This window comes from Colletotrichum siamense, assembly GCF_013390195.1.
Source record: "Colletotrichum siamense strain Cg363 chromosome Unknown KSG_Cg363_contig03, whole genome shotgun sequence".
In the NCBI taxonomy this organism is placed as follows: Eukaryota; Fungi; Ascomycota; class Sordariomycetes; order Glomerellales; family Glomerellaceae; genus Colletotrichum; species Colletotrichum siamense.
The window spans coordinates 3,557,223-3,582,349 of NW_023501016.1; the positions used below are offsets into that span (position 1 = coordinate 3,557,223).

Here is a 25,127-nt window from a genome sequence, read left to right on the forward strand (position 1 = left end):
GGATAGACACCCAAAAAAGGACAGAAAGATACCCTACCCTACTTTAGTTCGGACCGTAGCTAATGGGACGAACACGAGGGACGGCGTCGTCCCGTCGGCCTTCCCCACAACCCGCATATACTCCGTGACCCAAGCCACGACGACAGCGCTTACTGCGGCGTACGATTTATCCCTATTGTCGAAATGGTCTATTTTCCTTCCTTTTACCACCACTTGCTCCTTGCGGTGGTGTTGGAAAGAGGAGACGAACCCAAAGAGAAGAATATCAGTCTAAGCGCTGTGCGACCCTTAAGCCCCCAAGCTTTACGACCGCAATTGATTTCACGGCAAGAAGTCGCGAATGCCCTCAACTGTCCGAGATGAGTAGAGAATCGGGGTCCGCTGTGTCGGGACCTCTGCATGTCGTCATCATTGGCGCCGGTCTGGCAGGTCTTGCGACAGCTCTCGCGACCAAGATTGCGAATCCATCCCACCGAGTAACAATACTCGAGACGGTCAAAGAGCTTCAAGAAGTCGGGGTGCGAATTTTTCAAACCCCACGAGACACTCCGTTGCTTACACTTCCCAGGCTGGCTTACAACTCACGCCCAACGCAACCCGCTTGCTCGAAGCTTGGGGCCTTTACCCGGCTCTGGCACCTCTCGCGACCCTTCCTTCAACTCTTTCCGTCCACCGCTATGACGGCAGCCGCCTCCTTGCCCACGAACCCGAACTTCAACAAACAATCGAAGCTCGCTACGGCCATCCCTTCTGGGGCCTTCACCGCGTCGAGCTACAGCGCGCCCTCGTCGATCGCTGCGAGGCGCTCGGGGTCGAGATTCGTTTGGACTCCCGAGCAGTCTCTGTCGACTTCGACCGCGCTGAAGTCACGATAGAGGACGACTCAAAGTCCGGCCCTGGCATCATCGTGTCTGGCGATGTTATCGTCTGCGCAGATGGCATGTGGAGCACCACCCGGGCTCAGTTCCTCGGCCGTCCCAGCCCGCCCGCGCTGACCGGCGACCTGGCATTTCGCATTGCGATACCTATCGACTCGCTCAAAGGCCCCCACAAAGAGGAGCTCGAGGCGTTCATCAAGTCTGAGACGGTTAACTTCTGGATCGGTCCGCAGGGCCATGGGGTCTCGTATACCGTCAAGCAAGGCCGCATGCTCAACCTCGGTCTTTTGTCGCCCGACAACCTCCCCGAAGGGTCAACCAAGGTCGTGGGCGACGTTGAGGAGATGCGCTCGCTCTTCTCGAAATGGGATCCACTCCTGCGCAAGCTTCTGGACCAGGTCGAGAGCGTACACAAATGGAAGCTCTGCTGGATCGAGCCGCTGGAGGAATGGGCGAGTCCTGAAGGCAAATTCTTCATGGCTGGTGACTGCTGTCACCCGATGCTTCCTTACCTCGCACAAGGCGCGAACTCGTCCCTGGAAGATGGAGCTGTTCTGGGATATCTCCTTGGAAAAGTGAGCAGCCGAGAGACGAGGGCCGCGCAACTTCCTGCGGCGGCGGCGATGTATCAAAGCCTCCGCATGGGCCGCGGCCAGCGCATCGTCATGGAATCCTTTCGCCAGCGCGATGACTTTCATATGATGGATGGCCCAGAGCAAGAACATCGCGACGAGGTCATGGTGGCGTCGCTAGAGCCTGGGAAGGAACCCGAACCTGGCTTCCCTTCGCGGTGGACCTGTCCTGAGATACAGAGGTTCTTGTATGCTTATGACGCATACGCGGAATCTGAGAAGGCGTACAAACAGAATCCATTCTGAGTTTTGAACCAGCCTGGTATTGCCTGCTATTCAGTTCACAGCGTCTGATATCGTTGTTTGGCCAAATTGATCTTGGCCGGAGGTGGCCGCGTAGAAATCATGTAATACAAAATACATCTACACTCTATCTTTGAAGTTCCTGGCCTACTAATACCCAAGATTTTGTGCGATTCCTCCGCGTTTCGCGGCCGTAACCACTTTCCCCCAGATGAAGCGGGATGTCCCCTTTATCCGTGAGTCCCGTATAAATATAGCACAAGTTTGATAATGTCGGTATCGTCGTGGATTATTCTCTCCAATTCGTTTCAATTACTCCTCCCAAGACCAACCCGGCCGCTATGCTGGCTCTGCGCGTCAAGGCCGTCGAGTTCCACTGAAGATGTGCTCGGAGAACCGCTCCCTCCTCTCCAGGTATTCCCAGACTTATTCGCTCCTTCTATAATGTACATCTCGCTCTTGACGACGTCCGTCCTTCTCCGGTCCGGCGGTGCCTTGAAATCGGGTGTGAGCTGTCCTCCATCCACCTCTTTTGATACAGCCGCGAATGTGGGCTCACGAGGCATCGAGCCGATCTCGCCGTCATGTTTTCCGAAGCCGCCCATTTCCATGTTGTCGATGTCGTCGAGATCATACCCAGGCAGGCGGCGCACCGACCTTGTTGTTCCCGATCTCATGGGCCCTGATCTCATGCCCCCGCTCATGTTGCTCATTCCCGGCGTTCGGTCGGTAGATGTAAATCCATTGAGTCGCCAGGCTCGGAGGAGAGGTCGGATGGTAACAAGACTCGACGCGACGATTGCGACGCCCGGTTCGACAAGAGTCCACACCATGGCGTCGGTTCCCATGACTGTAAGCGAGGTCAGCATAATCTATGCGTGGGCGATTTATACTGGCTCCTCGGATCCATGTCCAAGGCTGGATGGACAGCCTACATAAAATGTCACTCAAGTCGCTCAGGTCAGCGAGGAACTTGAGTCTGATCAACGTGGCGATGCTAGCGCTGTTGACCGGTTAGCTCAGCGTCTATCTTACGGAGGCTCGGTCAACTTACAAGATACCCAGGCCAAGAATCACAATCACGGTAGCTTTGGCCTGCTTCGACATCTTGACATTCCAGATAAGAGGGATAGGAATCAGAGCCTGCAAAGTCAGCAATTGCTTTTGTACATATAAACGCCATTAAATCATAGACTGAACTCACGTAAAGCCAGTCGCTCAGGATAGTCATGACGCTGATTGAGTAGGCTGCTGCTACAACCGCGTTTGGCGACACGCACTGGGAGTTCAAGATTGTGTAGTCCCATTGCGCCTCTACCGGAGAGCATTGGAATATATTCCAGAAGAAGATAACAGTGCTCCAGACAGTAATAATCGCCAGACTGACGTAGATTATCCAGTTGTAAACCTTGGAAGTCGACAGTCGCAACAGGAAGAACCCGATGCTCAGCTTGATGAAGAGCATGTTAAGGACATATGTTGCCGTGGCGAGAGCTTGGTACTGCACATAAATGTTAGGCTGGATGCTTACTGAAGCGCCAAGAGTAACATACCATTAAAGCCGATATCTCTTCCTTCTGCTGGAGTGCTACGTTGTGATGGCCCAGCCCATCACGCACGCCCACGAGAATGAAAGCGCAAGAAAGGGTAAAGATTGCCTTCGTCCATCTGGTTAGGGTAAATCACTGCACGCACTGGGGCAGGCGAGACTTACCTGGGCAACAAGCATGAGCCAGTCATCTGCTTGGAAACCCTTGGTCATGAAAGCACGAACATAGACGCGGAGAACGACAGAGAACCAAGAGAGAATAAGGAATGTAACGGCGGTGGCTACAAGAGCACCACCATTGCTCTCTGACAAGTCTACCTCAGCCATAGGGCTGTGGCACTGCGATGCTCTAAGGAATGACAATGGGAGAAGAGCATGGCCAAACGAGAGGAAAGAGAAGGGAAGCAGGCTGGGGTGGTAACATATGCGGCCCGATGGGATTTAAGCTGATCAACCACGATAGACGGTGCTGGACTGCCAGGGGTCGTCCCGGTTCGGGCTGAAAAGGTTCGTGGGCTAGAATCCTAACTTGCTCAAGACGGACGAGAGAGGGTCGCCGAGTCTGAGACCCCCGGAGATGGGCCCCGGTAGGACAGGGTCGACATGTGGAGAGAGACGGGGGTACAGACGTGCGCCAGTCCGGTCCGGCTGCATGGTGATGGTGGTGAAGGAGGGCAGAGAGTCAGTGGGACTTCAGAGACCTGGCCAGGCGGGAATCTTGGCTTCTTTGACTCGTAGTTTCTGTACTTTTTTTTGTGCACGTAGTGGTACACAGAGGGTGTGAAGGCTTGTAGGCGATTGCAAGGCTCCCTACGTTGGAGCGGGGACTGATTTTGGTCGATGTGGGTAGAGGAAGTTCATGACCGGTAGCGATGACTACAGCTTGCGTTTCCGGCGTGATGGAAGACGAAGAAATGCGTTGCAATCGCTGACACTACTCAGGCCGGGCCACAGTCTGCGGCTGTAATTTGCACCTGCGTCCGTCTCACGTACCTACACATAGTACGTGATGAGGGCTGCAGGAACGACGCACAGCGATGGAGACCCCGGGCCCAGGCATGATCGGGTAGACAGAAGTACCCTCCCGACGACACAGAGAAACGAACTAGCCTTGTCTGCAGGTCGTCTCCTTGGTTCGAGCACCTCGCACCCTTTCTGGGATGTGCACATCGGTGCCAATGACTGAAGGAAGAGATTGTCATGGTCAACACTAACAGGCAACCCAGTGTGAGGTGGCGTGTTGCTGTGCCTCTTCTCTGCTGAGACATCTGCAGCAAACCTGTTCCAACAACAGGAAGGATAACAGGCGTTAGCCGAGATCTCATTCACTCTAGAGATAAAATCTTCATCAAGGCAACCCGGTGCTGCCCCGCGAGACATTGACGGACCAACGCCGCAGGCTACTAAGCTTGGCCGATGTTGTTCATCTCTCACTTACCTCCAGTTGGCGTCGACCGGGCCTCATCCCCGCCACGATGGGCCTAGCAATCAAGCTAGAAGTCAAGGATCGATTCTGGACCGACGGCTCTGGGTCAAAACATGGAAAATGGCCCGCTAGACATGGCAGACGAATCTTTGGTCGGACCCAGCGATTTGGATCATCCCTGGACACCAGCCGTGCAATATAATGCGCGCTAGTGAACCGCACGAATTGCTGAAGTGTAGTAAAGGCATGCCGACGAGGGTAAACTGCACTAGAGGTTGGCGCGGCATCATGAGGGGGAGGACATCTGGCAAGCCAGTCGAGTTGCGTGAAGCAGTCGGCTACGACGACCCGAACGATGTAGTTGGCGGAAGCAAGAAGCAACGAAGCGGCAACATCTGGTTGGACAATTCAAGCTTGGGTAGCAAACTGGTCGGCGTTCGCATCCAATCCAACTCAACCATGGAGGGAGGAGGGTTGGCTTCCTTGCCCTTCCCGCGTTGTAAGCTGGCCAGTGGAAGATCAAAAAGCAACTTGGACGTAACACAAGTTTGGTCGGGGGAGCATTGAAGATGGAGACAGCGGACGGGAGAGCTGCAATAAAGCCAAGAAACCGAGAAGGCAAAAGCAAAAAGACGCGCCTACCCCTGTCTGGGCTGTGTGTGTTGCGACTTGTTGGTGTCCATCCCGAGCTGGGCGGGGATGGACCCGGATCGTCAGAGGACCGAGGAACCATTTCAACCATTGCATCTCATCCATTCGACGGCTGATTCGTATTACCTCAAAGGCGACAGCACTTTTGCATGTGTCGATGAATCGCAGATGAGCAGGGCCGCCGGTAGATGAAGAGAACCGCGCTTTCGATTCGGGGTAATTCGAGAACGGAGACATTCTGGAGCCTGCTAGGTGATCCACCATCACGTCCTAGGGTCTGTGAAGGTTGTGCTGGTGCCAGCAAAAGGTCCTTGCTGCATCTTGACAAAACAACGCCGCTCCGCTCTCGGTTAATAGCGTGCTGGCAAGTACTGATTTTGATTGATGAGTCTTGGGGAAAGGAGATTTCGCTACTGCCCGTCAGCCACGAATGCTGGAGATGAGAGATTGCCAAAAGCTTGCCGTCAGTGACAGGTGGTCCGGCGGGGGTGGAGGGTGGCCAGCACTCGGAGAAGGAGGGCATCTAATGCCCGGTTGCCCTCATTCTCCGTGATGGATCATGGGCGAAGCTGTCTGGTATGTAGCCTGGGGTGAGAGTCGGGTCCCGCGTCCTCCGCCACCATTGACGATGGACTTGTGCCTTGCAAGGAAAGTTGCGCGTACGAGTGAATTTGCACGCCCGAAGGATCGAATGTGGAACTCATCATCAATATTGCAGGGCGAGTGCTATCGCTGTGTTAAGTAGTGGTTCGCATCTGTCGATTGACAAAAAAAGGACAACGGGGTCAAGGCACGGACTTGGCTCTAGAAGCGGAATGGAAGGAAAAAGACGATGACGAAGGTCGAATGATTCTTCAAACCAAGGCCCTACTTCATCTTCTGCACCGTCTGTGCCCAGCGCCGGTTATGTTGTCTTGCTTCTCGTCTGCGAGAGCGGCCGCAGGAGTGGTTCCTGTCGGCGTGCATTGCTCGCATGGGCAACATGCAGCCAAGGTACGAAGACCTAAGAGAGAGCTGCGTCTGTCCATGCTACGGATACTTGGTTTTCTCTGGAGCTCTCAGCACGCGATCAAGTACCACAATACTTCAGTTGCGTCCAGACCGCGGCCAGCACCAACTACCCCGGCAGCTTGGGGTCAGAGGAGCCGATGGTGCCATAGAGCCCGACGCGAGCCATCTGCGGCGGTGGACAGACAGAAGGAATAGGCAGGAGGAATCGCTACCCATGAGCAATCGTGTCAGCCTCCAAGGGCCTCTGTCTCCGACAAAGAATGTTCATGTCGCCTGTTCAAGGTATGTGGGCTGGCGGCTGGCCCTGCGGATACCTATCCGATTCCCACATCTCGAAACCTCTCGCGGCTCCTCACTGTGAAATCTGGAAGGTCTCGGCCGAGGCTTGTTCAACATTCGCTGGTCCGGTTCCACAGTGACTGAGCTGCGCGAAGCCCGAGAGTTTTGCTGTGGCCTCGGCAGAAGTAAGGGACTCGTTGAAGTTTGGTTCAGATCATCACCCGGATATTAAAACATCAAACTCTGCCCTCCACCATGTGCCTCCTTATGCCGGTCTCGCATCTTTCCCCCCTGAATAAAACTCGGGACGTTGGTGTATGGCATGCGCGAGCTTTGCCGTGCATAGTCGGGACGAAAAGCCGGCTCCGGTCTGCCGCTCTGCGTGTTAAGGCTTGTGGTATTTGTAGAATCGATGGTGTCACCCGTGGACGACTGAACGAGGGTTGTCTGATGCTTGAATGTAACGCTGCACCAACGGCCAACATCCCCTAACCGAGCCCGGCATCCTTCCGCAATCAGGCCATCGAAAATCCAACAAACGGGACTGCTGTCCGTATGGCATGAGTGCTGACGTTCCAGGTTGGTAAAGGCTTTTTGCGGCTCTCTGCTACCCGTAGAGTAGCCAAAGCGACGTTGATGTGATGGCGTCGCCAGACTGTGCCACTTTGGGTGTAACCCAGCGGCTGGCCGCGACTTATTTACATAGTATGCGCTTGAGCCTCACGTTCTCTGCAGATTCAGATCCACGGCCAGTCCAGAGTCACGATTGATCTGCGTGGACGATTTGGCGAATCTTGTGGAGCGAGTGTACGAGGCGGCTGTGTTGTCGAGTGATGGGGTTGGGACGAAGCAAATACCGATTGGCGAGCGAGGAATACTGACAACTGACGTGATAAGATGCCCCTTTATCCGAGGACTGGCACAACGGGAGTCAACACACCCAGGTTGATATCTGGGTTTGAAAGGTCGAGGAAAGATGAACCAAAAACCAAAAGGTAAGGTAAGGTGCCCGCCCCCCCTAAGGTGCATATAGCTACCTTAGGTATAGGAACTGTGGGCAGGTACCGTACCTTACGGAAACTTGGACGGGGAAGTGCTCCGTGCGCCGGCTGTCACTCCCCAGTTGGGATGACCTGAAACGGTTCCTTTCAGACGCCGATGCAGGGACGGGAGCACGGAGACTGGACGGCCAGAGCAAGACGGAACCCCACCCACACTTTCCATTCTTTGAGGTTCGCTATCGCTGAACTCCAATCAGCAACCACCGCCAAACTGTGAAGAAAGTCGCGCGCAACAAAACAACCGGTCGCACTGACGCCTGACGCAGCGTCTCACCATCCCGAAGCCTCGACGACCATTGCCAAGCATTTATCCCGGAGAATTCCAGACTCTCGGAACCGTTCCCCCCTCAGGTCTGCTCTGTGGCCTGCGTTGCGGCTTATCGCTCTCTCGCTTTCTCTCTCCAGGTGCTCTACCTGGTGGCACCCAGCGTTGATCTCACAGAAACTGCGACAAGACGCCCGCCCATCGACAATAATTCGACCTCAACTAGAACTCATCATGCCGGTCTCGTTGAAGTATAGTGAGCATCATTATACTCCCGACAATGAGCTTCAGAAGCTAGGCGTCTGGGAGTACCCTGTTGCCACCGACGATGTGTCCAAATACTGGGTCATGTGAGTGCCACTCGTTCTTATCACGACAGCTTCGCTAGCTCACATATTCGACTAGTTGGATCCATGGTGGTGCTTGGCGAGACCCCCGGAAGACCTTCCAGGACTTCACACCTTCCATCCGAGAAATCGTCAAGGCCTCCTCTGTTCCCAAGAATGAGATCCGCGGCTTCATCAGCATTGACTACCGCCTCTCCCCGCACCCCCTCTTCCCGCAAGACCCCGCTGTCACTGCGCCGGCGGAGCTCCGCTGCGCTCGACATCCGGACCACCTCCGTGACATCTGGTCGGCCCTCGCCTTCCTCCAGCGCCGATACAACATTCAGGACCGCTACATTCTCATGGGCCATTCGGCCGGTGCTACACTCGCCCTCCAGCTCCCCATGGGATCCTCCTCCCTCGGTGCCGCTCCTCCACCCGACGTACAAATGCCAAGGGCCATTGTGGGAATTTCTGGCATCTATGAGCTGAATGCCTTCAATGGTCGTCACGACGAAAACTACACGCAGTTCATTGCTGGTGCTTTTGGCAACGATCAGTCAGCCTGGAACAAGGTTGTGCCCGCTACTTTTCCCGGAAGCTTCAAGGAAGCATTGCCCAAAAAGCCGCTGATCATGCTGGCTTGGTCCCCCGATGACACGCTGGTCGACGAGCCCGAGATTGATGGAATGGCCTCCAAGCTGAGGAATGACGGTGTCGAGTGCACGGTCACTAAGAACCTTACCCACGATCATGACTTTGTCTGGGAAGATGGCAAGCAGATTGCGAGGTTGCTTTCCGAAGCGCTCGAGTTATTGAGAAGGAGCTAAGACTCGTGGCTCATGTCGCAATCAATCATGTTCATTCTACGTTACGCATATCCCACATGTGCTTGGATTTCCCCCGAGTTACTCTACGACCCGCCTTCTGTCAAGATACCATTTCCCATGACCAACCATATGATTTGCAGTCCGTCTGCCTCTGTCTCTCTACCTGCATTACAACTTGGCACTCCAAGCTTTCCCTGCCTTGGCTACCCTCGCCGCTCCTACTGTCAGCGAGCCTGCTATGATCACCACTCCGCCCCAGATCTGAGCTCCGAGATACTGCCCTCCCGACCTGTCGATGATGGCACCGGCCGTTGGAGGTCCAGCTAAAGACGCGAAACCGGACAACGTCGCAATCATACCAAACCGCGTCCCCATCTTCTGCGGGTCAGCCGTCAGGCTTGCCAAAGCGCCTACGAAGACGCCCTGTGCTGCTCCGTTGGACAGGCCGAAGAAAACGCTGAAAATATACATGCCAGTCCTCGTCTTCACCCCTATCCAGACAAATTCCATGCAGCCCAGAATAAACGTCATCAGCATGAAGGTATTGATTGGGCCGAGGTAGCGGTCGGCGACGTATCCAACTACTGGCCGACTAGGGATGCCCAAACCATTGGTGATCAGAAGCAAAGAGACAGACTCCGTCGTTGAGAACCCCACGACTTTTCGGGCGTAAGTGTTGATCTACCGCAACGATTAACGCTTGACGCTTGGAATAAGTGCCACACAGTTCATAAGACTCACATAAAAGAAGCCAAAGTACAGCGCCATGAAATAGAGGAAGACACCCAGCGCGAACAATATATAGGGTGCTTCTCGAAACGCTCCCCACTCGACAAATGGGCCAGATCTTCGGGGCGGAAGTCTGGGACGCAGCAAAACGTTTGCTATGATGGAAACAGCGAGTGCGACGAAGGCAGAGCAGCGCACAGCCCATGGGAATCCGACCTGAGGGATAAGGTACTGTAGTGTAGAGGGAAAGATCAAGCTGCCGACGCCAGTGCCTGTGGCTGAGATGGCCAGCGCGAGAGATCGTCTCTCTTTGAAGTATGATCCGATGATGGCGACGCTTGGCATGAACAACACCCCCAAACCCATACCGGTACATATTCCCTGGGCGAGCATGATCTGCCAGTATGTGGTGCACAAACTCGTCATGAAGGTGCCAAAGACGACAACAGTGCAGCCCACGAGAACCGCTTGCCGTGCGTATCCCGCATCCGTCAGGCGGCCAGAGATTGTACAAATGGCAAACGTCAGGAAGATTTGAATCGAGCCAATCCACGATATTTGGGCTGACGGCAAGTGCAGCTTCTCAGTATAGTACAGTTGGTAGACGCCGAACGTTGCCGGATAGCCCCATGCCAGCGCGTTCAGCATGTTGCCAGCTAGGACCTGGGACCATGCTGTCCAACCTCCTTCTGGGTACACCAGGTCATGCTCGGCGGACCATTCTCGGACGTCGTCAGGCGCGCCCGCAGTTGTGGTTGTCGCTCCATTTTGGCACTTGTCCGAGTTGCTGGCCGGTCCGGGGCCGTCAACGGTGCTCCGGACGATGTCTGTCGTTTCGGTCATTGTTAAACGACAGCAAGCTGCTGATTACTTGGAGCTGCTGAAATGATTACACATCTGTTTCGAAAAGTTCATGGAGTCCATCGAAGGAATTTATCCCAATAATATGTGGCCCAGAAAGCGGTTCAACAATGTCCAAAAAAGATCGGAAAAGTTATATAATTGTCATGGCCAAAGAGGCTGGAAGCGGTGGGAGTCTAGCTTTGTATTAGTAAAAACAGACGGCCGAGATCGCCCCTTCCGACAACCGAAAGGTACCGGAGAGACTGAGAAACGGACGCGGTAGTAGGGCCCGGGCTTATTCCCGCTGCGGCGGTCGGAAGCGGACCCCACGAAAAAACTCTCGACATTTTTCCTCTTCTGCGACTGGGCGCACGTCTTGTACGCCTTGCGCCTTTGCGCCTTACATTAGCAGACAAGCTATGCGCCATCCGGCGCTCGGCAAGATAGCGGGTGGCCGACGGAAAGCGCCCGCCATTATCGTCGGCGTGAGGATCCCGGGGTGACTTTCCCAGGTCGTGAAACCACACCGGTGAATAAAAGGCCTGCTATTCCCCGGTAGTCTGTAGGCTGCCTTGGATGTCGAACTGGCGGGTTTATTTGCTCCCGTCCTCACCGTCAGTCCTGCGAGCTGCTCGACGGGGCTTATCAGTCGCTGAATCGTCTCCGCAGCTGTCGTGTAGGCCATTTGATGCTTACCGTCAAGCAACCACTCATATCTTAGAAAACCAACTGGTCTAGGCTAAGACTATCTGCATTGACACTCGGTGTGAATTGTCCATCAACTTTGCTGGGCAAGCATAAATGCATCGTGAAGAACGCCACTACGATGCACAGGAAGTGCCCGACTCTTGGAGTGTCCGTAAAACAGTAGCTCCGATATTACAACAGAACAAAACCGACAACCGTCATTGCTTGCATAAGCAGGTATCTAACCATAGCAGTTTTACTTCCCAGCACCACACACTCGGCGCAGGATTCCGACACTCACGGAGACCACCAGCGAGAGCGGAGGACAAAACGGATTCCCGCCCCACATTAAATCCAACCCCGTCGGCGCCGAATCGGATGCGAAGCGCATTCACATTCCCCATCGCACAGCAAGACCACTCTGTCGCATCGCATCGCATCGCATCGCGGCACGGCGCAAGCGCACACGCGCATTATTATCACGTCGCATCAGAGACAACGCACACCACTTGTCCCTCCTCAGCCGGTACGGGCCCGACGACAATAACAACAATAACAACAACAACGATGAGACTCGCTCCATGCATCTGGGCCAATTGCGCCTCTGCCAACCCCATGGCCTGCTCACCTCCGTCATCCCACGACTCCGCGCTCGCCGCGCCGCGCGACGAGCGCATCAGCTTATCGTGCCGTCCAACCCGGAGGAGCCGTCGCTGGCAATCTGTCTCAAACAAAATACTCCTCTCGCAAAGCAAGCTTTCATGCACGCACTGTGAAATGATCCTCCAGGGATGAGCGAAACGGCTGCTCTCCCCCTTCCCTTCCCTTCCATTTCCCCCCCGCTCGTTGGGATAACACTGGGGACCTGACGTTTTTTTTCGTGTTTCGCCACCGCCTGTCTTCCAGCACAACCTGTCAAGCCAAAAAACAAGGGGCGGGAAGAGGGGAGGAGGGGGGACGCAATCGCAGTTGGGATTCGCGCATCAAGCCCAGTGAAACAGAAGCGCAGAGCGCAGCACTCTAAACACTAAAAAAAGGGCGCAAAGCCATGCCCGCCGACCAACCAGCAAACCGTACTGTGCTCCGAAACGAGTAAAAGTAAACAAACATGACAACAACAACAACAACAAAAACAACGCGCAGCCCATGCGCACCGAACTCACCCAATTGCGCAGCGCAGAAAAAACCCGACTCACCGCTCAATCCAAAACCCAATCCGTAACTCGCTCGCCTCCATCGCTAATAGCGGGCTCGGAAGAAAATCGACTGCGCAATTTAAGCATCCGTAATCTGTTGCAGCTCCAATTGCCTGGTGTGCATACACCGGCACAGCGTAATTGTTCTAGGCTGCTCGAAATCCCGCACAAGAATCGCAGTTCTTCAGCAATCGTAGTCGAAAATCCCTAAACACTCAACACTGTGAAGTTCAATGCGGGGAGCTATCCATGAGTGCGGGGTTCTCTCGACAAATGACGTAATAATCCGAACCACATGCGCCGAACTACCGTGCACCCCGCCAGCGGAAGTACCTCGTCGAGGCGCCTTAACAATTCACGCGAAGCCCCCTTTCCCCCAGCGGGCCAGTCAGGGCGCAAGGAGCTGGTGCCAGCCCGCGCCAGCTCGAGCTGCGCACGGACCACACACTGTGCAGAGGAACCGCCGTCTTGCGCGCCCGCCACAAAAAAAGGACCACCGCCACCAACCTCCTACCCCTCCCCTCCCTGGCCGAGCCGGAACGGGATGCAACGGCGAGAACCGCGCGCTAGTGTCGGATTGGGTTTAGCCCCGCAGCCATCTTTCAACGACTTCCGTTCTGACGCTCCCCCGCTCCGCCCCGGGGACGGTGCGACAGCGCATTCCGTTTTGCGCCGTCGCAAACTTCAACCGATGGTCGCATCACGCCGGAACATGTTTTGATGATCAATGTCTTTTTTGTTTACTTGGCCTTTCTTTGTAGTAAGCGTTGCCACTGAGAAAAACAGTCGTATCGTAGCCGCATCGCCTCTCCCATTCCCCCACACTTTCCTTCCAACGGGAAAATCCAGAGAGGAAAAAGCTCAACAGAAATAGGAGTGGTGAAACTCGGTGCGCGCAAGCTCCCACCTCCTCGCCAATATAGGAAACAACGTAGCACGAAACTGCAGGCGAGCGATTCTTCCCATCATCCTCATCCGCGGACAATTTGAACCATGCGCGAGCCCCGTAACAGTCTCTCGCCTGCAAGTCGCAGAAAACCGCCTTATTTTTGTTTGTCCTTCCCCCTTCCGGCCTATCCCATATCCCACTCCCGACTCATCTCTTGACCACCACAGACGCAGGCGCAGGCGCACATGGATTTGCGCGCGTGTTCATGCCTGCGTACCAACATATCCGCTTGCTTTTTCAACTTTCCGTCGCCCTTCACATCGTACAGTTGCACAACTTCGCCGAAAACTGTAGCTCTCTGTCGCCACGACTTCGCCAGCATTGAAGAAAATAGAGCAAGACAGAAAAACATGATGTGCGCAACAAAACAGAAAGAAACAGCAAACAGCAAAAAAAAAAAAAACACCGCTTCCCATAAAACAGATCCGAAACGCCAAAAGGAGTGTGACTGACAGTCCTCACCCGGCAAACCCCGATTAACCCCCCGCCGAGTCTTTATCCCCCCCATTTGCCAGGTGGTCTTGTGTGACCAGACCGTAGAGAAAAGAAATCAAGAATCCCTCCACCTCATACTGCAGCCGTAGATAGCACTCAGTGGCGTGCTAGTCCAAGCTTCCCCAATCCTTGTTAAACATTGCTGTTACCAAACACCGGCAGGCCAATATCCTCATCCTGGTAGAGACAGTGTTGAACCTCTGTGGTACCGGCGCTATGCCGAGTGACCGAGGGTGGAAAATCGTTTGTGAGACACGGTTGCTTTACCGTTTCCTCTTCTTATTCTTGTCGGCGACAGCGGCCGTCGTGGAAATGGGCGCAGCTGGAAGGAGAATGGGTTGCATGGGGTTGGTGATGTCCTCCTTCTTAATGGGGACACCCATGTGTCGGCCATAGCGACCCTTGCGACCATTGCCCTCGTCCTCGCTGATGCACTGATCGGCACTGAGGCCGGCGTCGCGGCATCGTCCGCAGGGTCGCTGTCTGTCGCAGCCCTTCTTGCTCTTGCGGCATCGCTGGCAACGAGGCTTGGCAGAGAGATCCAGCTGCTCCTCTTCGCCAGGAGCACCCGGGACGGTGGGAGCAGAAGCAATTGACGGCTTGCGCGACGGAGGCAGAGAAGCAGGTGACATGGGGCCATTGCTCGCGGTGGCGGAAGCTTTCTTGGGCTTGGCAATGGTGGGACGGGGAACCTTGCTGACCTTGGGCTTGGGCTTGGACCCGGGCAGTTGGGTCTTGGGCCTGGCGTCCGGGAGATTGGTCTTGTTCTTCAAAGCCTCGGGCTTGCGCTCCGTGTTGGCCGGGACGTCGGGAGCGTCCTCCATGTCGGCATCATCACCGCTCGTCTCGATGCTCGGCTGAGGGATGAAGTGGCTTTCCGTGGTCTGGTACATCTTGCGCATGATGCCGGCAGCATCCAGCTGCTGGCGCTGGGAAGCCGAGCACTCTTCCTCGCTCTCGCTGTCGCCGTCACTAGTGGCTCCAGTGGACGAGGCGGCATCGGCGCGACCGCTGAAGGTATCGTCGAGGGTAGAAGCGGAAGTGCGACCGTGTGAAATGTTGGACATTTCACCCAGACGCATAAGCTGGATAGCCACATCCTTGTCCTCCTCCGACATGCAACTGCCAACAGTGGGGTCCGGAGTCGGCAGGATTCCACCCATGCCACCATAGCTGCTGCCCTGTCCGGGGTACCCAATGCTGCCACGAGCATGGCGCTCTGAAGATGGCGTCGCATAGTACCCACCATGACCGTATCCGTTATTGTGGCTCTGCGGAGACTGCAGAGGGATGGGATTCGTGAAGGGGTTTTGGCCCGGCTGCACGAAGGGGAAAGAAGCTCGCTGAGGTTCGCTGCGACGGGCAGGGGACACGGAGGGGTTCGACGTGGCCGCCGGCATCTGCGGAGGCGCAAACAATGGAAGCTCCTGTGATGAGGGAGATGAGTATGGAGAGATTACGGCTTGATAAGGAAGCACAAGTAGCGGTCGGCAAACTTACAGAGCTCTCGAATTTGGCTCGCTTGCGTCGGCCACCCTCTACAATGTTTTCGACACTGATTTCGGTGTTGCCTATCTGCTCCTTGACCCTGCTAGAGCTAGAACCAGGGGCTCCGTCACCGCTGCTGTAACCATTGACACTGTCACTGTAAATGTCGGCGTGGCCATTGGCGCCAGTATCTCTGTTCTTGGAGGAGCGAGATCGACCCTTCTTGGTGGTTGTGTTGGCAGAGCCGCTGCGTCGGCCGCGGCCGACATTGGGCGACGGACTGCGCTTCCGAGAGGTCCTAGATGAGGGTCTGGAGACTTCATGGCCAAAGCGATGCGGAGGCTGAAGTGTCGGGTAGCCGTCCGCCCCATAGTGTGGCGGAGCGCCGACAGGAGCGTGTTGGTAAGTAGAGGGCGGGACAAAAGGGCTAGTGGAAGAAGGGGGTTCCTCAATGACTCTGACATAGACAACCATGTTGTCGCGGAAGTTCTCGTATCTGGCGATGAGAGTTATGCCTTGGTCATCCTCGAAGCTGACGCCCTTTGAGCCGGTCGGCCCCGAGTACAGACCGTAAAAATTCTTGACGGTGGTGACAATGGAGTCAGTGGTGTCGTGAGGGTAAATTTGAACTCGCATAGGGAGTCGCGCACGGTATTGTGGTGACTCTGTGAAGAGGAGTTCAAATGCGACGTTCTTGGGTGACACCGTCTGCCGGGGCGAAACGCTGCCCTGGTTGGAGTTGGGCCCCGAGTGGCCGTTGACGGCACTTGTGGGTGACATGCTCGTCATTTTGATGTATGTTATTGAATCGATGGATTTGAATGGAGGATGGTCGGATGAAGGGGGGTTGATGGAGGATGCGGTGGTGCAATGGAGGGTGGTCGTGAACTTGGCACAGGATGGTTGAGGTCCTGAGCTGGAGCTGGTGGGCGGTCGACTAGAATGGTGGCCGACTGCCGACGAGCCTAAATTCGAGTCGAATCGACAGCGGAAACGAGCTGTCTTGCTCCAAATGATGTATCAGAGGCGTTGCAACGAGCGCTCTGTGTCGTCGTGCGGTCAGCGCCAGACGGGGCGATCTGACCAAGACGCTGCCGGAGCGAACGGTCGGGGGATGGGGGGAGAGGAGGAGTCGTGAAGAATCTAGATCATGGACTGGAGGGGATTAGCCATGGAATGCCGACGAAGGCAGAGACGGGTCGGTTGGACGGTTACGATGACCTGTCGGCGGGTTGGAAAGAGGAGGAGAAGATGTGTGTAGGAAGGAGAGGTGAGGTGAGGTGAGGAGAGGAGTAGAGGAGGAGGTTGAACTGGAGAGTGCGTCGGGGAGCGGATGTAGCGAAGCAGCGAGGGGACCGATAGAGCGACGGGAGAAGCACGAGGAAGGGAATGCGACGAGGACGGGTGCTCAGGGACATGAAGCCTTGATCGCAAAGACCAAAAGGACGGATAAGACTCACTCTCGACGAAGGCCGTGGTGTTGAATGATGGGAATCCGGTGGGCAATTCGCAGGTTTGTGTGCATCAGAGGGAAAAAGAGGAGCCCGGCGAGGATATGATTTTGTCTGCGGTGAGTTGCTGCTGTTCCAGTTTCCCAAGCCAGACCAGCCAGTCCAGTCCAGTCCAGTCCAGTTGCAGCTCAGTTCAATCTTGCTGGGTCTGCGCTCACTAACATGGAGCGCAAGGCAAGTCCAGCGGCCCAAGGTGCACGTCTTTTCTGCAGCCACTGTGGAGGACCCAGGTCTCCAGACTGCCGGCCACCGGTTGGGGACGACAGTGCGCCAGACTGTGTGCAAATGTTTCTGGTCCGGTTCAGGCGCCTTCAGGGCGTGGTGCGCTATAGTGAGGTGATAGTGCCCGCTGAAGCTTTGGAACAGCTGAGGCGTGTTCCGACGCTTCAGGGGCGGACAGCCTGGAGCAGGCGCGGTAGCAGCCTACCTTACGCAGTACGGAGGTAGTAGGTAAGGTAGGTAGGTACCTGCCATGTCCGGGCTGTCCTCGCACGACGGGAACAGGAGGCGCTGAGGGTGAGGTGGGCAGTCTGGCTGGGGCCCAACCTGCCTACCGACCCTGCCGACCCTACAGCAGCTCGTTAGCTCGCCCCAGATACAGGGCCCTGGCCAGTAATTCCCTTGAAAAACAGGGTACCTGCCGCACTTCACCGCAGAGTGGGTGGCACCTGGACCCGCCCGTCCCGTCCACGCTCTCCTGGCCAGCTCACGCCTGCCCTGAGTGGGAGGCAGGTACCTTACCTTACCTACCTTAGGTAGGTACCTACCTATCACTCAGAGGTAGATGACCTTCACTGGTGAATCAGATACCTCATTGCCGCAGGCGCATTTGCGCTGGCGCTCTCTAGGCCTCTTGTCGACTTGATTTTGGGCTTCCATATCATGCTTTCAGTCTGTCTGCGCCTTTGCAGAGGAAATCAGGTGTTGCCAGGGCCTCAGAGGCGACCGGAGGAGGGGGCGCCGGACGGGGGCGGAAGTCGTCTATGCTTGCGCAACTTGGGGCGCTTCGCATCACCGCCGCCGCACATCAGCGACCATCGCCCATCGACCAGCCAGCCAGCAGCAAGCAAGCGAGCAGGCAAAGCGGACAGCGAACAACGAACAGCGAACAGCGCGCAAGTCGCAATGGAGCCATCGACCGGCCATACAGAGCACGGCAGCGCAGCGCAGCAGAGCGGACACTACTATGTAAGGTAGGTAGGTACCTACTGGACCGGACAGGGTCTGAGGTGGCCAAAGACGACTGGACGGCGCAAAGCAAAGGCAATGGAGTTATGGAAAGGCGAAGGCGGTCAAGCAAGTCAAGATCTGGCCTGGCCTGCCTGGCCTGCCTGCCTTGCCTGGGCTGGCGTTGATCCATCAAATCTCGCGAGTGCCTATTTGCGGATATGATGGCCTCTCGCCGCACCGGAAGGTAATTACAGCCTTCTAGAAGCCTGAATCTCTGTCCACGAGGTCTAGGGAGGACAGGGGGCCAGACAATTGACTGACTTTTGCCCGTTAAGGACCGTCCTGCTCCATCTTGGATGTCTCGTTTAACATTATCTCGACACAAGACACACACACTCTACCCTGCGCTCGTGGCATAGCATACCTACATAGTACATCCAAAGCCTGCCATTCAAGAATGCCCACTGGTCGACTTGTCGGAACAAATTCAGACGTCCGTGGGTGTGTGTTTGTGTGCGTGCGTGTGTGTCTGTCCAGCTGTGTGTCCATGTATTGCGTACACTTTCGCCTGGCCTCGAGTAAGGTACATACATATATGAACGCTCACACAGGCAGTAGAAAACATCGGCTACATTATGTACACACATGCGAACTTGTGTGTTTCGTCTCCCTTTTTACCTACCCATCTGTCTTCTTTAGCCTATTACCAGCTACTAACGAGTTACTTTCCTGAGGACGACCTTGGCTGACCTTGGTTATGTAACGGCGCAGCGGAACGACCAGATACGTGCGCACCGGTATCCGAACTGATGACGAGCAAGCGCCCGATGATGTGCAAGGAATATATGGCCCTTTGGCCCTCTTGTCTCGCTCCTCACCACACCCCATATCTCTTCACCAATCGCACTCTGCCCTGCTTCCATGCCTCGTGTCGGTTCGGCTCAGCCCAGCCCAGCCCAGCCAGCAGAACAACGCAACGGACGACCTGAAGGAACGACAACTGACCGGGGCAGGCTGGCCACCGACAAACGAATGACGGCCTACAGGGCTAAAGTGAAGGAAGTGACAGAACGGTAAAGCCATATGCTTCACGGGTCTCCGGCGCCCCAGTAAGACCGCAGCGTCATGTCTCCGCGAGCAAACAAGACACGCAAAAAACCTTCCTGCTCCTCACCTTATTTATCACGGGTACCATCCATGGACCGCCAGACCTGTTCCTCCTCGCTTCCTCCAATTCGCCCAGCCATCCCTGTCCGGTCTGAGCCATCGAAACCTCGTCAATCCTGGCCATGCCCGCAGGCCTTCAGGCCATCCATGATCCCAACCAATCCCATCGGGTCCAGCTCACCTTTAATCCAATGCGATGCGATGCGATATCCATTGCGCCTGGGAGTACTTCTCACTCTCTTTCCTGAAAAGTTGCCTAACATCTCGTGTGTACGGATACACACTCACACACTCCGCTAGATGGGCGCGGCGACAGCAGTTCAACTGATTGACATTATGCCTTGCCGTCTCTGCTTCCAGCCCTCCAATACCCGGACCCTCCGAGGGGCCAGGGACGCCAGATCGGACCCGATTGCGACTCGACTGCCGTGCCTTGGGGCCAAGACCCAGAGACTGCGAGGGATATGTACATACTTATCCCACCTCCCTCCCTCCCGCCTGCGCTGCAAGATTCGGATTGATAACTGCGGCGCTTCGCAGCGCGCCATCCCACCCTACCCGAACCAAGAAAGCATTCATGTTTGCGCACACGAAGAGGAGGAAATCGGAACGCCATGGCCGATCTGCGTTGGGGCATCTCGCGTGAGCCATCCCTCATGTTCACCCCTCGCCATTCCATTTGTATGGAGGTTGGCCCGTATCAGCTCCGTCATCTGCGCTTTGCGACTGGTGCCGGATCGCCCGCCAGTCACAAGGTCCCATATGCCATATGCCCCGTTGTGTGTGTGTGTGTGTGTGTGTGTGACTTGAAGATGGATGTTGGATGCCGTCCTGACCTGTGCTTCCGTGGCCGGCTAGCACCCCTCCTCTGACTTGACAATTGAGGACCGCGATGGCACAATTTCGCGACGGCCGACTTGGTCTTGTCATTTCCATGTTACACCAGCCCCAGACATCCATCGGCCGACCCTGTTCCCATTCCCATCCTCTCCATCATGACTGGCCTACCTGGATGGCACACTGGCAACATACGTACATGTTCCGCTCTACCACCGCCACTGTTACCACGCATACATACACACGAACACCCGTCGGCGACGACGCCAGAACTGCAGGTCCGGCATGGCGTCTGCTAGTGTTTTGGCGCCAACCTCAACCCAATCCTGGAGCCGTTTATCTGACCTGGCCGTCCATCCAATGCCTCCAAGTTCCAGAGGGCGAGCTTTTAACCACGGCTCCTAGCCCATGTCGCAAACGCCATGAGCGCATTAGGCGGCGCTGGCCGGTGCCATGACATCCGCGACCGAACAGCGCGGGCAGCCTGTCAGGCGGAGAATGTAGTCTTATTAAGTGAAATGATCTGCGAGCTATTTGGGGGCCCTCCCCAAGAGCCAGCCCGTTCGTGAGCTCCAGTGTTTGCCTTCCTCCGCGGTAGCGGCTGTTTCGCCCGTGTGAGACAACCCCCAACACAGGCCCACCGACACCTTCGACTCGCAGCGATCAAGGTGCCTGGTGGTTCGCAGTAGCAATCAAGACGCAGGTTGGCTGGCGGTAATGATAATGATACAGGCACGCGCATACTTTGGAATATACATATAGCAGGCACACGGAGCGCGGGACCAGGACGACACAAACCTGTCGCGAGCCACATGGCCCGGCGAGCCAATGGCATCGCCGTTTCGGCCAAGCTCGAGGCGCCGTGAGTCTCGCGGAGCAGGGGGGTCGAAAGGTCAAGAACGATGGCGGCCGGAGAAGGGTGGTCGAAGCGCAGGCTGGGCCTGATGCGTACAAGACAAGGCGGAACACATTGGCAAATAAACGGATGCTCAACATGATAATACCCAGAGCCGCTCGCTCAGCTCGGTCTGGTCTGGTTTCAACCGTCAACCCTCTGGATCGCTCGCTTGCTTGGAGGGAAGAGTTCGTCTGCAATGTAACTGGCATCAACATAAGCTTCAATGCCGTCGGATCATGAACCCCAGGCTCTCGTTTCATGCTGCCGCGTCTCGGCTACTTCTGCTAGTATATGAGCGCGGCGGAGCGAACTACAAAGCCACAGAGAATGTCGCAACAGTTTGGCCAAATATTGAACATCTTGTCAAGTTGGAGCTGTAGTCCGTCCAGTATAGCCATATTCAAACATACATAACACCTAGAGAAGGGATCGTTCAACTGTCCGGACCCCCTCTGCGCAGCTTCGGTGCGTTGCTCGCACGGTAGTTGGTTTGCGCACGAGGATTCCCGCCTGCGCCTAGCAGCAGCAGCAGCAGCAGCAGCAGCAGCAGCAGAAGCAGCAGCAGCAAAGCACACGCGGTAAGGTGCTCGCTGCGATCCGCGGGCGGAGAGCTTATTAGATAGGGTGGCCGGGGATGTTTTGCGCCGCAGGTCACTACGAGGCAAGATTGGGCCAGGCCGTCATGTTACGGTTGTATGCGCTGGTCGGGGTTTCAAATGCGAAGCTGTTGCCGAATCATCTTCAAGAGAGAGACACGACATGGCAAGGAAGACGGCAGTCGTGGCCATCGTCCAAGGTGTGTGTGTGTGTGTGTTTTTCTGTCGCATGCTGTGCGGATACATGGCAGCTGGCACTCCAGAATCTGATTTCACCAGCCCCTCCAACTGCTGCTCGCTGCCTTTATTCAGATGTCGCCGTCGCCGCCTTTGCTTGGCTCGAGGAATCCCCACCTCATGTAGACGCAAAGGTAACACTAACAGGAGTGGCAGCTCTCGTCTCGCGCTTTGCGACAGGATGGGATGGCATGGGCAACGACCGATGATGGGTGGTGGGTTGTGGATCGCGCCCGCATCTTGTTGGTCTGCGGTTCGTCTTTGGGCTGTCTTCATTCTTTCTCTCTGCGTCCGCGGTGCGGAGAAGGGCAGCGGGTTGATGAACTGGCACTGGATAATGCAGGCCCCAACAAGTCGCTTCGCCAATCGGGGAGTTCAGAGGCATGCCGCACTCAAAGTACGGTGTGCAACACCTGGCGAGACTTTGCGCCCAGGCTCCAGATTCCCTCGCAGGGGTGAGCTATCTTTCCTGAACGCAGCCATCGCTCTTTGTTTTGCGTTACCTCGCAGGTTGGGGCTCCACTGCCACGTCGAGGTTTGGGAGGCTTGCTATTGGGAACTGAACATGGCTTCATCGAGGACCCTTTTTATTGCTAGTCTTCTGGTGGGATTGGGGAGGCGAAAAGGGCTTGATTCGAGTCGCATTCTGCGTGTCTGCCCAGCCGTTGCGGCCAGTCGACCCGATTAGCTCGTGGGCCCCGTCAAGATGCCATGCCATGCCATGCCATGCTATGCTCTTTTCATCCCACCACCAACGCGGCGGCGACACATTGAAGCAAGCACTGCAGTTGAGACCGGTCTTGCAGAGATGGACTCGACGTCGATTCGTTCTCGGCTCCCGCCAGCGAGCTGCGAGGGTCTCGTCGCTTGACGGGCAGAGATGGACGGGTATGACCAAGCTAGCAGATGGAGCCGTGGTGCGCTGGATTCTGCCGGGAAGATCGGCGCCTGCCCGCGCATTTTGGCTTCAACGCATTTGGCGGAGAGTGAGTGAGTGAGCGGAGGCGGCATCAGTCAAATTCTGCAACCCTTGTGCGTCACACTCGACTTATTCTGTCTTTTGCGCATGGTTGGGCTACTTTCGCCACGCCACTTAGCCCCTCTCTCTGTGGACTCTCAAATCGATCCATAGCTTCTCCTACGAAGCGCGCATACAGGACGGGCTGCGCTCGCGCAAACACACACACTCTCTCTCTCATGTTCGATGCGCAGTGGAAGACGAAGCTGCTGGCGGCGCGGCAAGTGTGGAAAGAAAGTTGCGACGACGTAGGGTCTTCCAGGGCAGCGGGCGTACTGTGCGCGAATTCTGGCTTTGCACTGCCGATTCTCCAGTTTTTGTGTGCTGCGACATGTTGCAGGGGGTACGTTAGAAGTCGTCGCATAGGTACGTGCTGAGGACTGGGGTTGAGCTTTCCTTCGAACTGCGCAGTGCGCTGCGCCCATCCCCAGACTGGCGGACTGTGACAGTTGATGATTGACGACGGTGGGATGGGATGATGCCCTATGATATAAAGCCAGATGAGCTGTGGCCAATTCCAAAACATGGTCGCATGCTGGGTGAGGGTGTGCGACTGAACGGAATGGACATGTGTGTGTGTGTGTGTGTGCGATCGAGCAAGAGAATGCGCCGAAGCCAGTCAGATGGCGGCGCCCCTCCGTCCGGTCGTCGCCGGTTTTGCGCCATTGGTCTTGTGCCTGGGAGCAGAAGGTCATCCTAGCGCAGAGAAGCGAAGCGCAGGGCAGCGCAGCGTCGTGCGGGATTGTGGTGGTCGTATCCTGCCATGTCCAGCTTGCGTGGCAGCGGGCGGGTGATTGTCATTGAGGGGTGAAAAGGGAGCTGGTACGCCCATCATGCAGAGATATTAATTGCCCGCGCACATCCCGGCTGGTCCCTGACGACATGTCGCTTCCGTCATGCATTTGGCGAGAGGCATCGCCAACGTCGGACGAGTCGCAATCCTTCCTAGAATCAACCCGATCAAAATAAACAAAGCAGAGTGAATGCTTTAGGCGCATCGCGTTGCGCCAATGCGACTGGCCAGATGCGACGGCCTGCAAGACGGGTCTCTCGCTGCCTCTACCAATACCAATGCCGGTCGCAGGCTGTTGGGCCAGGCGCGTACGTCCAATTCCGTCGCAATTGTCGCCATATGCGCCAGGCGAGTGAGAAGGGGCGCCGGTCGTGAAAGAGGATCCAGCGCACAAAAAAAAGGCGCCGGGGGTACGAGAGTTTTGGCGATGAGTCGCAACACTGACGATTCGCGGTGGATTCCCTTCGGTGCTGCGCAATGCTGTTGCCGCGACCTGGACCTTGACCTTGACCTCCTGGCTATATCTGCGCCCAACACCCTCCACGTGACTAGGTGGCAGGTTCGCGTTCGCCGCTCGGCGCGCCAGGGACTTTGGACCCTGACGACTGTAATGATCGAAAGGACGATGAAATGGGGTTGGATCTATCACAAAAAATTACTGAAGGCTTTCAAATCCTATAACAATGAGTTTTCAAAGTCGATTGAAGGTAAGTATTGAGCTTTACGGCTGCTATTGCCGGAAGCTTCAAATTGACTGTCATCCAGGAGACGCGACGAGGGAGGAAATTCAACATCATCATCCATATTTAGACTAGCGTTAATCCAGCAGGTGTGGACTCCACTTATAACGACAGGGGTCGGAAGAGCTGCCGAGACTTTACCGAGCACTTGCAGCACGTACCTGCACCTGCACCTCACCATCAACGCCTCACCACTCTGGCTTTCTGGGTTCGATTCACCTCGATACAATCCCTGTCCCTATCTCACGAAAGCTTTTGAATCTTGCGTTCCCAATCTCCCGACATCTCTTATGACTCTGTTTCTTTTCTCTTTGCGCCCTACACAGGGTATTGCCCAAACAGCGCCCTGCAATGACCGAGATGGTTCCTGTTCTCACGAATGCCCATGTCGCAAACGCGGAAACGAGTCTCGTCCTTAAAGGCCAGCGTCGGCTTTTAACCGCGTGGTCGATGGAATGTAGAACTAATGATCAGTGCGGCACTCTCAACAAGATGCTTCATGGGATTGCCCATGATCGGGTCGAGAAAATGGCCCGATGCGTGTCCCTCTCTACCATATCCTTAGTGCAAGCCCCTGTTCTATGGTACCTTGACATTGCTGTAATCGCTCGTGTTCGTCATT

The 25,127-nt window shown here is 55.8% G+C and overlaps 5 protein-coding genes across 5 annotated transcripts; 2 read left to right on the forward strand and 3 right to left on the reverse strand.

Moving 5' to 3' along the window:
* Window positions 1–359: 359 nt before the first annotated feature.
* Window positions 360–1,756, forward strand: OpS4-9 (FAD-dependent monooxygenase OpS4; the record flags this gene model as incomplete). Its single annotated transcript, XM_036636778.1, has 2 exons — window positions 360–518; window positions 569–1,756. The coding sequence occupies 2 exons, from the start codon at window positions 360–362 to the stop codon at window positions 1,754–1,756; spliced, it is 1,347 nt and encodes a 448-aa protein (XP_036498894.1).
* A 305-nt stretch (window positions 1,757–2,061) lies between these two features.
* Window positions 2,062–3,629, reverse strand: CGCS363_v004930 (uncharacterized protein; the record flags this gene model as incomplete). Its single annotated transcript, XM_036636779.1, has 6 exons — window positions 2,062–2,603; window positions 2,689–2,756; window positions 2,808–2,896; window positions 2,958–3,254; window positions 3,307–3,411; window positions 3,468–3,629. 6 exons carry the CDS (start codon window positions 3,627–3,629, stop codon window positions 2,062–2,064), a joined length of 1,263 nt encoding a protein of 420 aa, XP_036497295.1.
* Window positions 3,630–8,229: 4,600 nt separating this feature from the next.
* BNA7-0 (Kynurenine formamidase) lies at window positions 8,230–9,151 on the forward strand (the record flags this gene model as incomplete). Its single annotated transcript, XM_036636780.1, has 2 exons — window positions 8,230–8,345; window positions 8,401–9,151. The coding sequence occupies 2 exons, from the start codon at window positions 8,230–8,232 to the stop codon at window positions 9,149–9,151; spliced, it is 867 nt and encodes a 288-aa protein (XP_036497296.1).
* A 168-nt stretch (window positions 9,152–9,319) lies between these two features.
* On the reverse strand, window positions 9,320–10,723 carry apdF-8 (Aspyridones efflux protein apdF; the record flags this gene model as incomplete). Its single annotated transcript, XM_036636781.1, has 2 exons — window positions 9,320–9,832; window positions 9,893–10,723. 2 exons carry the CDS (start codon window positions 10,721–10,723, stop codon window positions 9,320–9,322), a joined length of 1,344 nt encoding a protein of 447 aa, XP_036497293.1.
* Window positions 10,724–14,313: 3,590 nt separating this feature from the next.
* Window positions 14,314–16,327, reverse strand: CGCS363_v004933 (putative transcriptional regulatory protein; the record flags this gene model as incomplete). The annotated part of the gene is made up of 2 exons (XM_036636782.1): window positions 14,314–15,477; window positions 15,551–16,327. 2 exons carry the CDS (start codon window positions 16,325–16,327, stop codon window positions 14,314–14,316), a joined length of 1,941 nt encoding a protein of 646 aa, XP_036497294.1.
* Window positions 16,328–25,127: the final 8,800 nt, after the last annotated feature.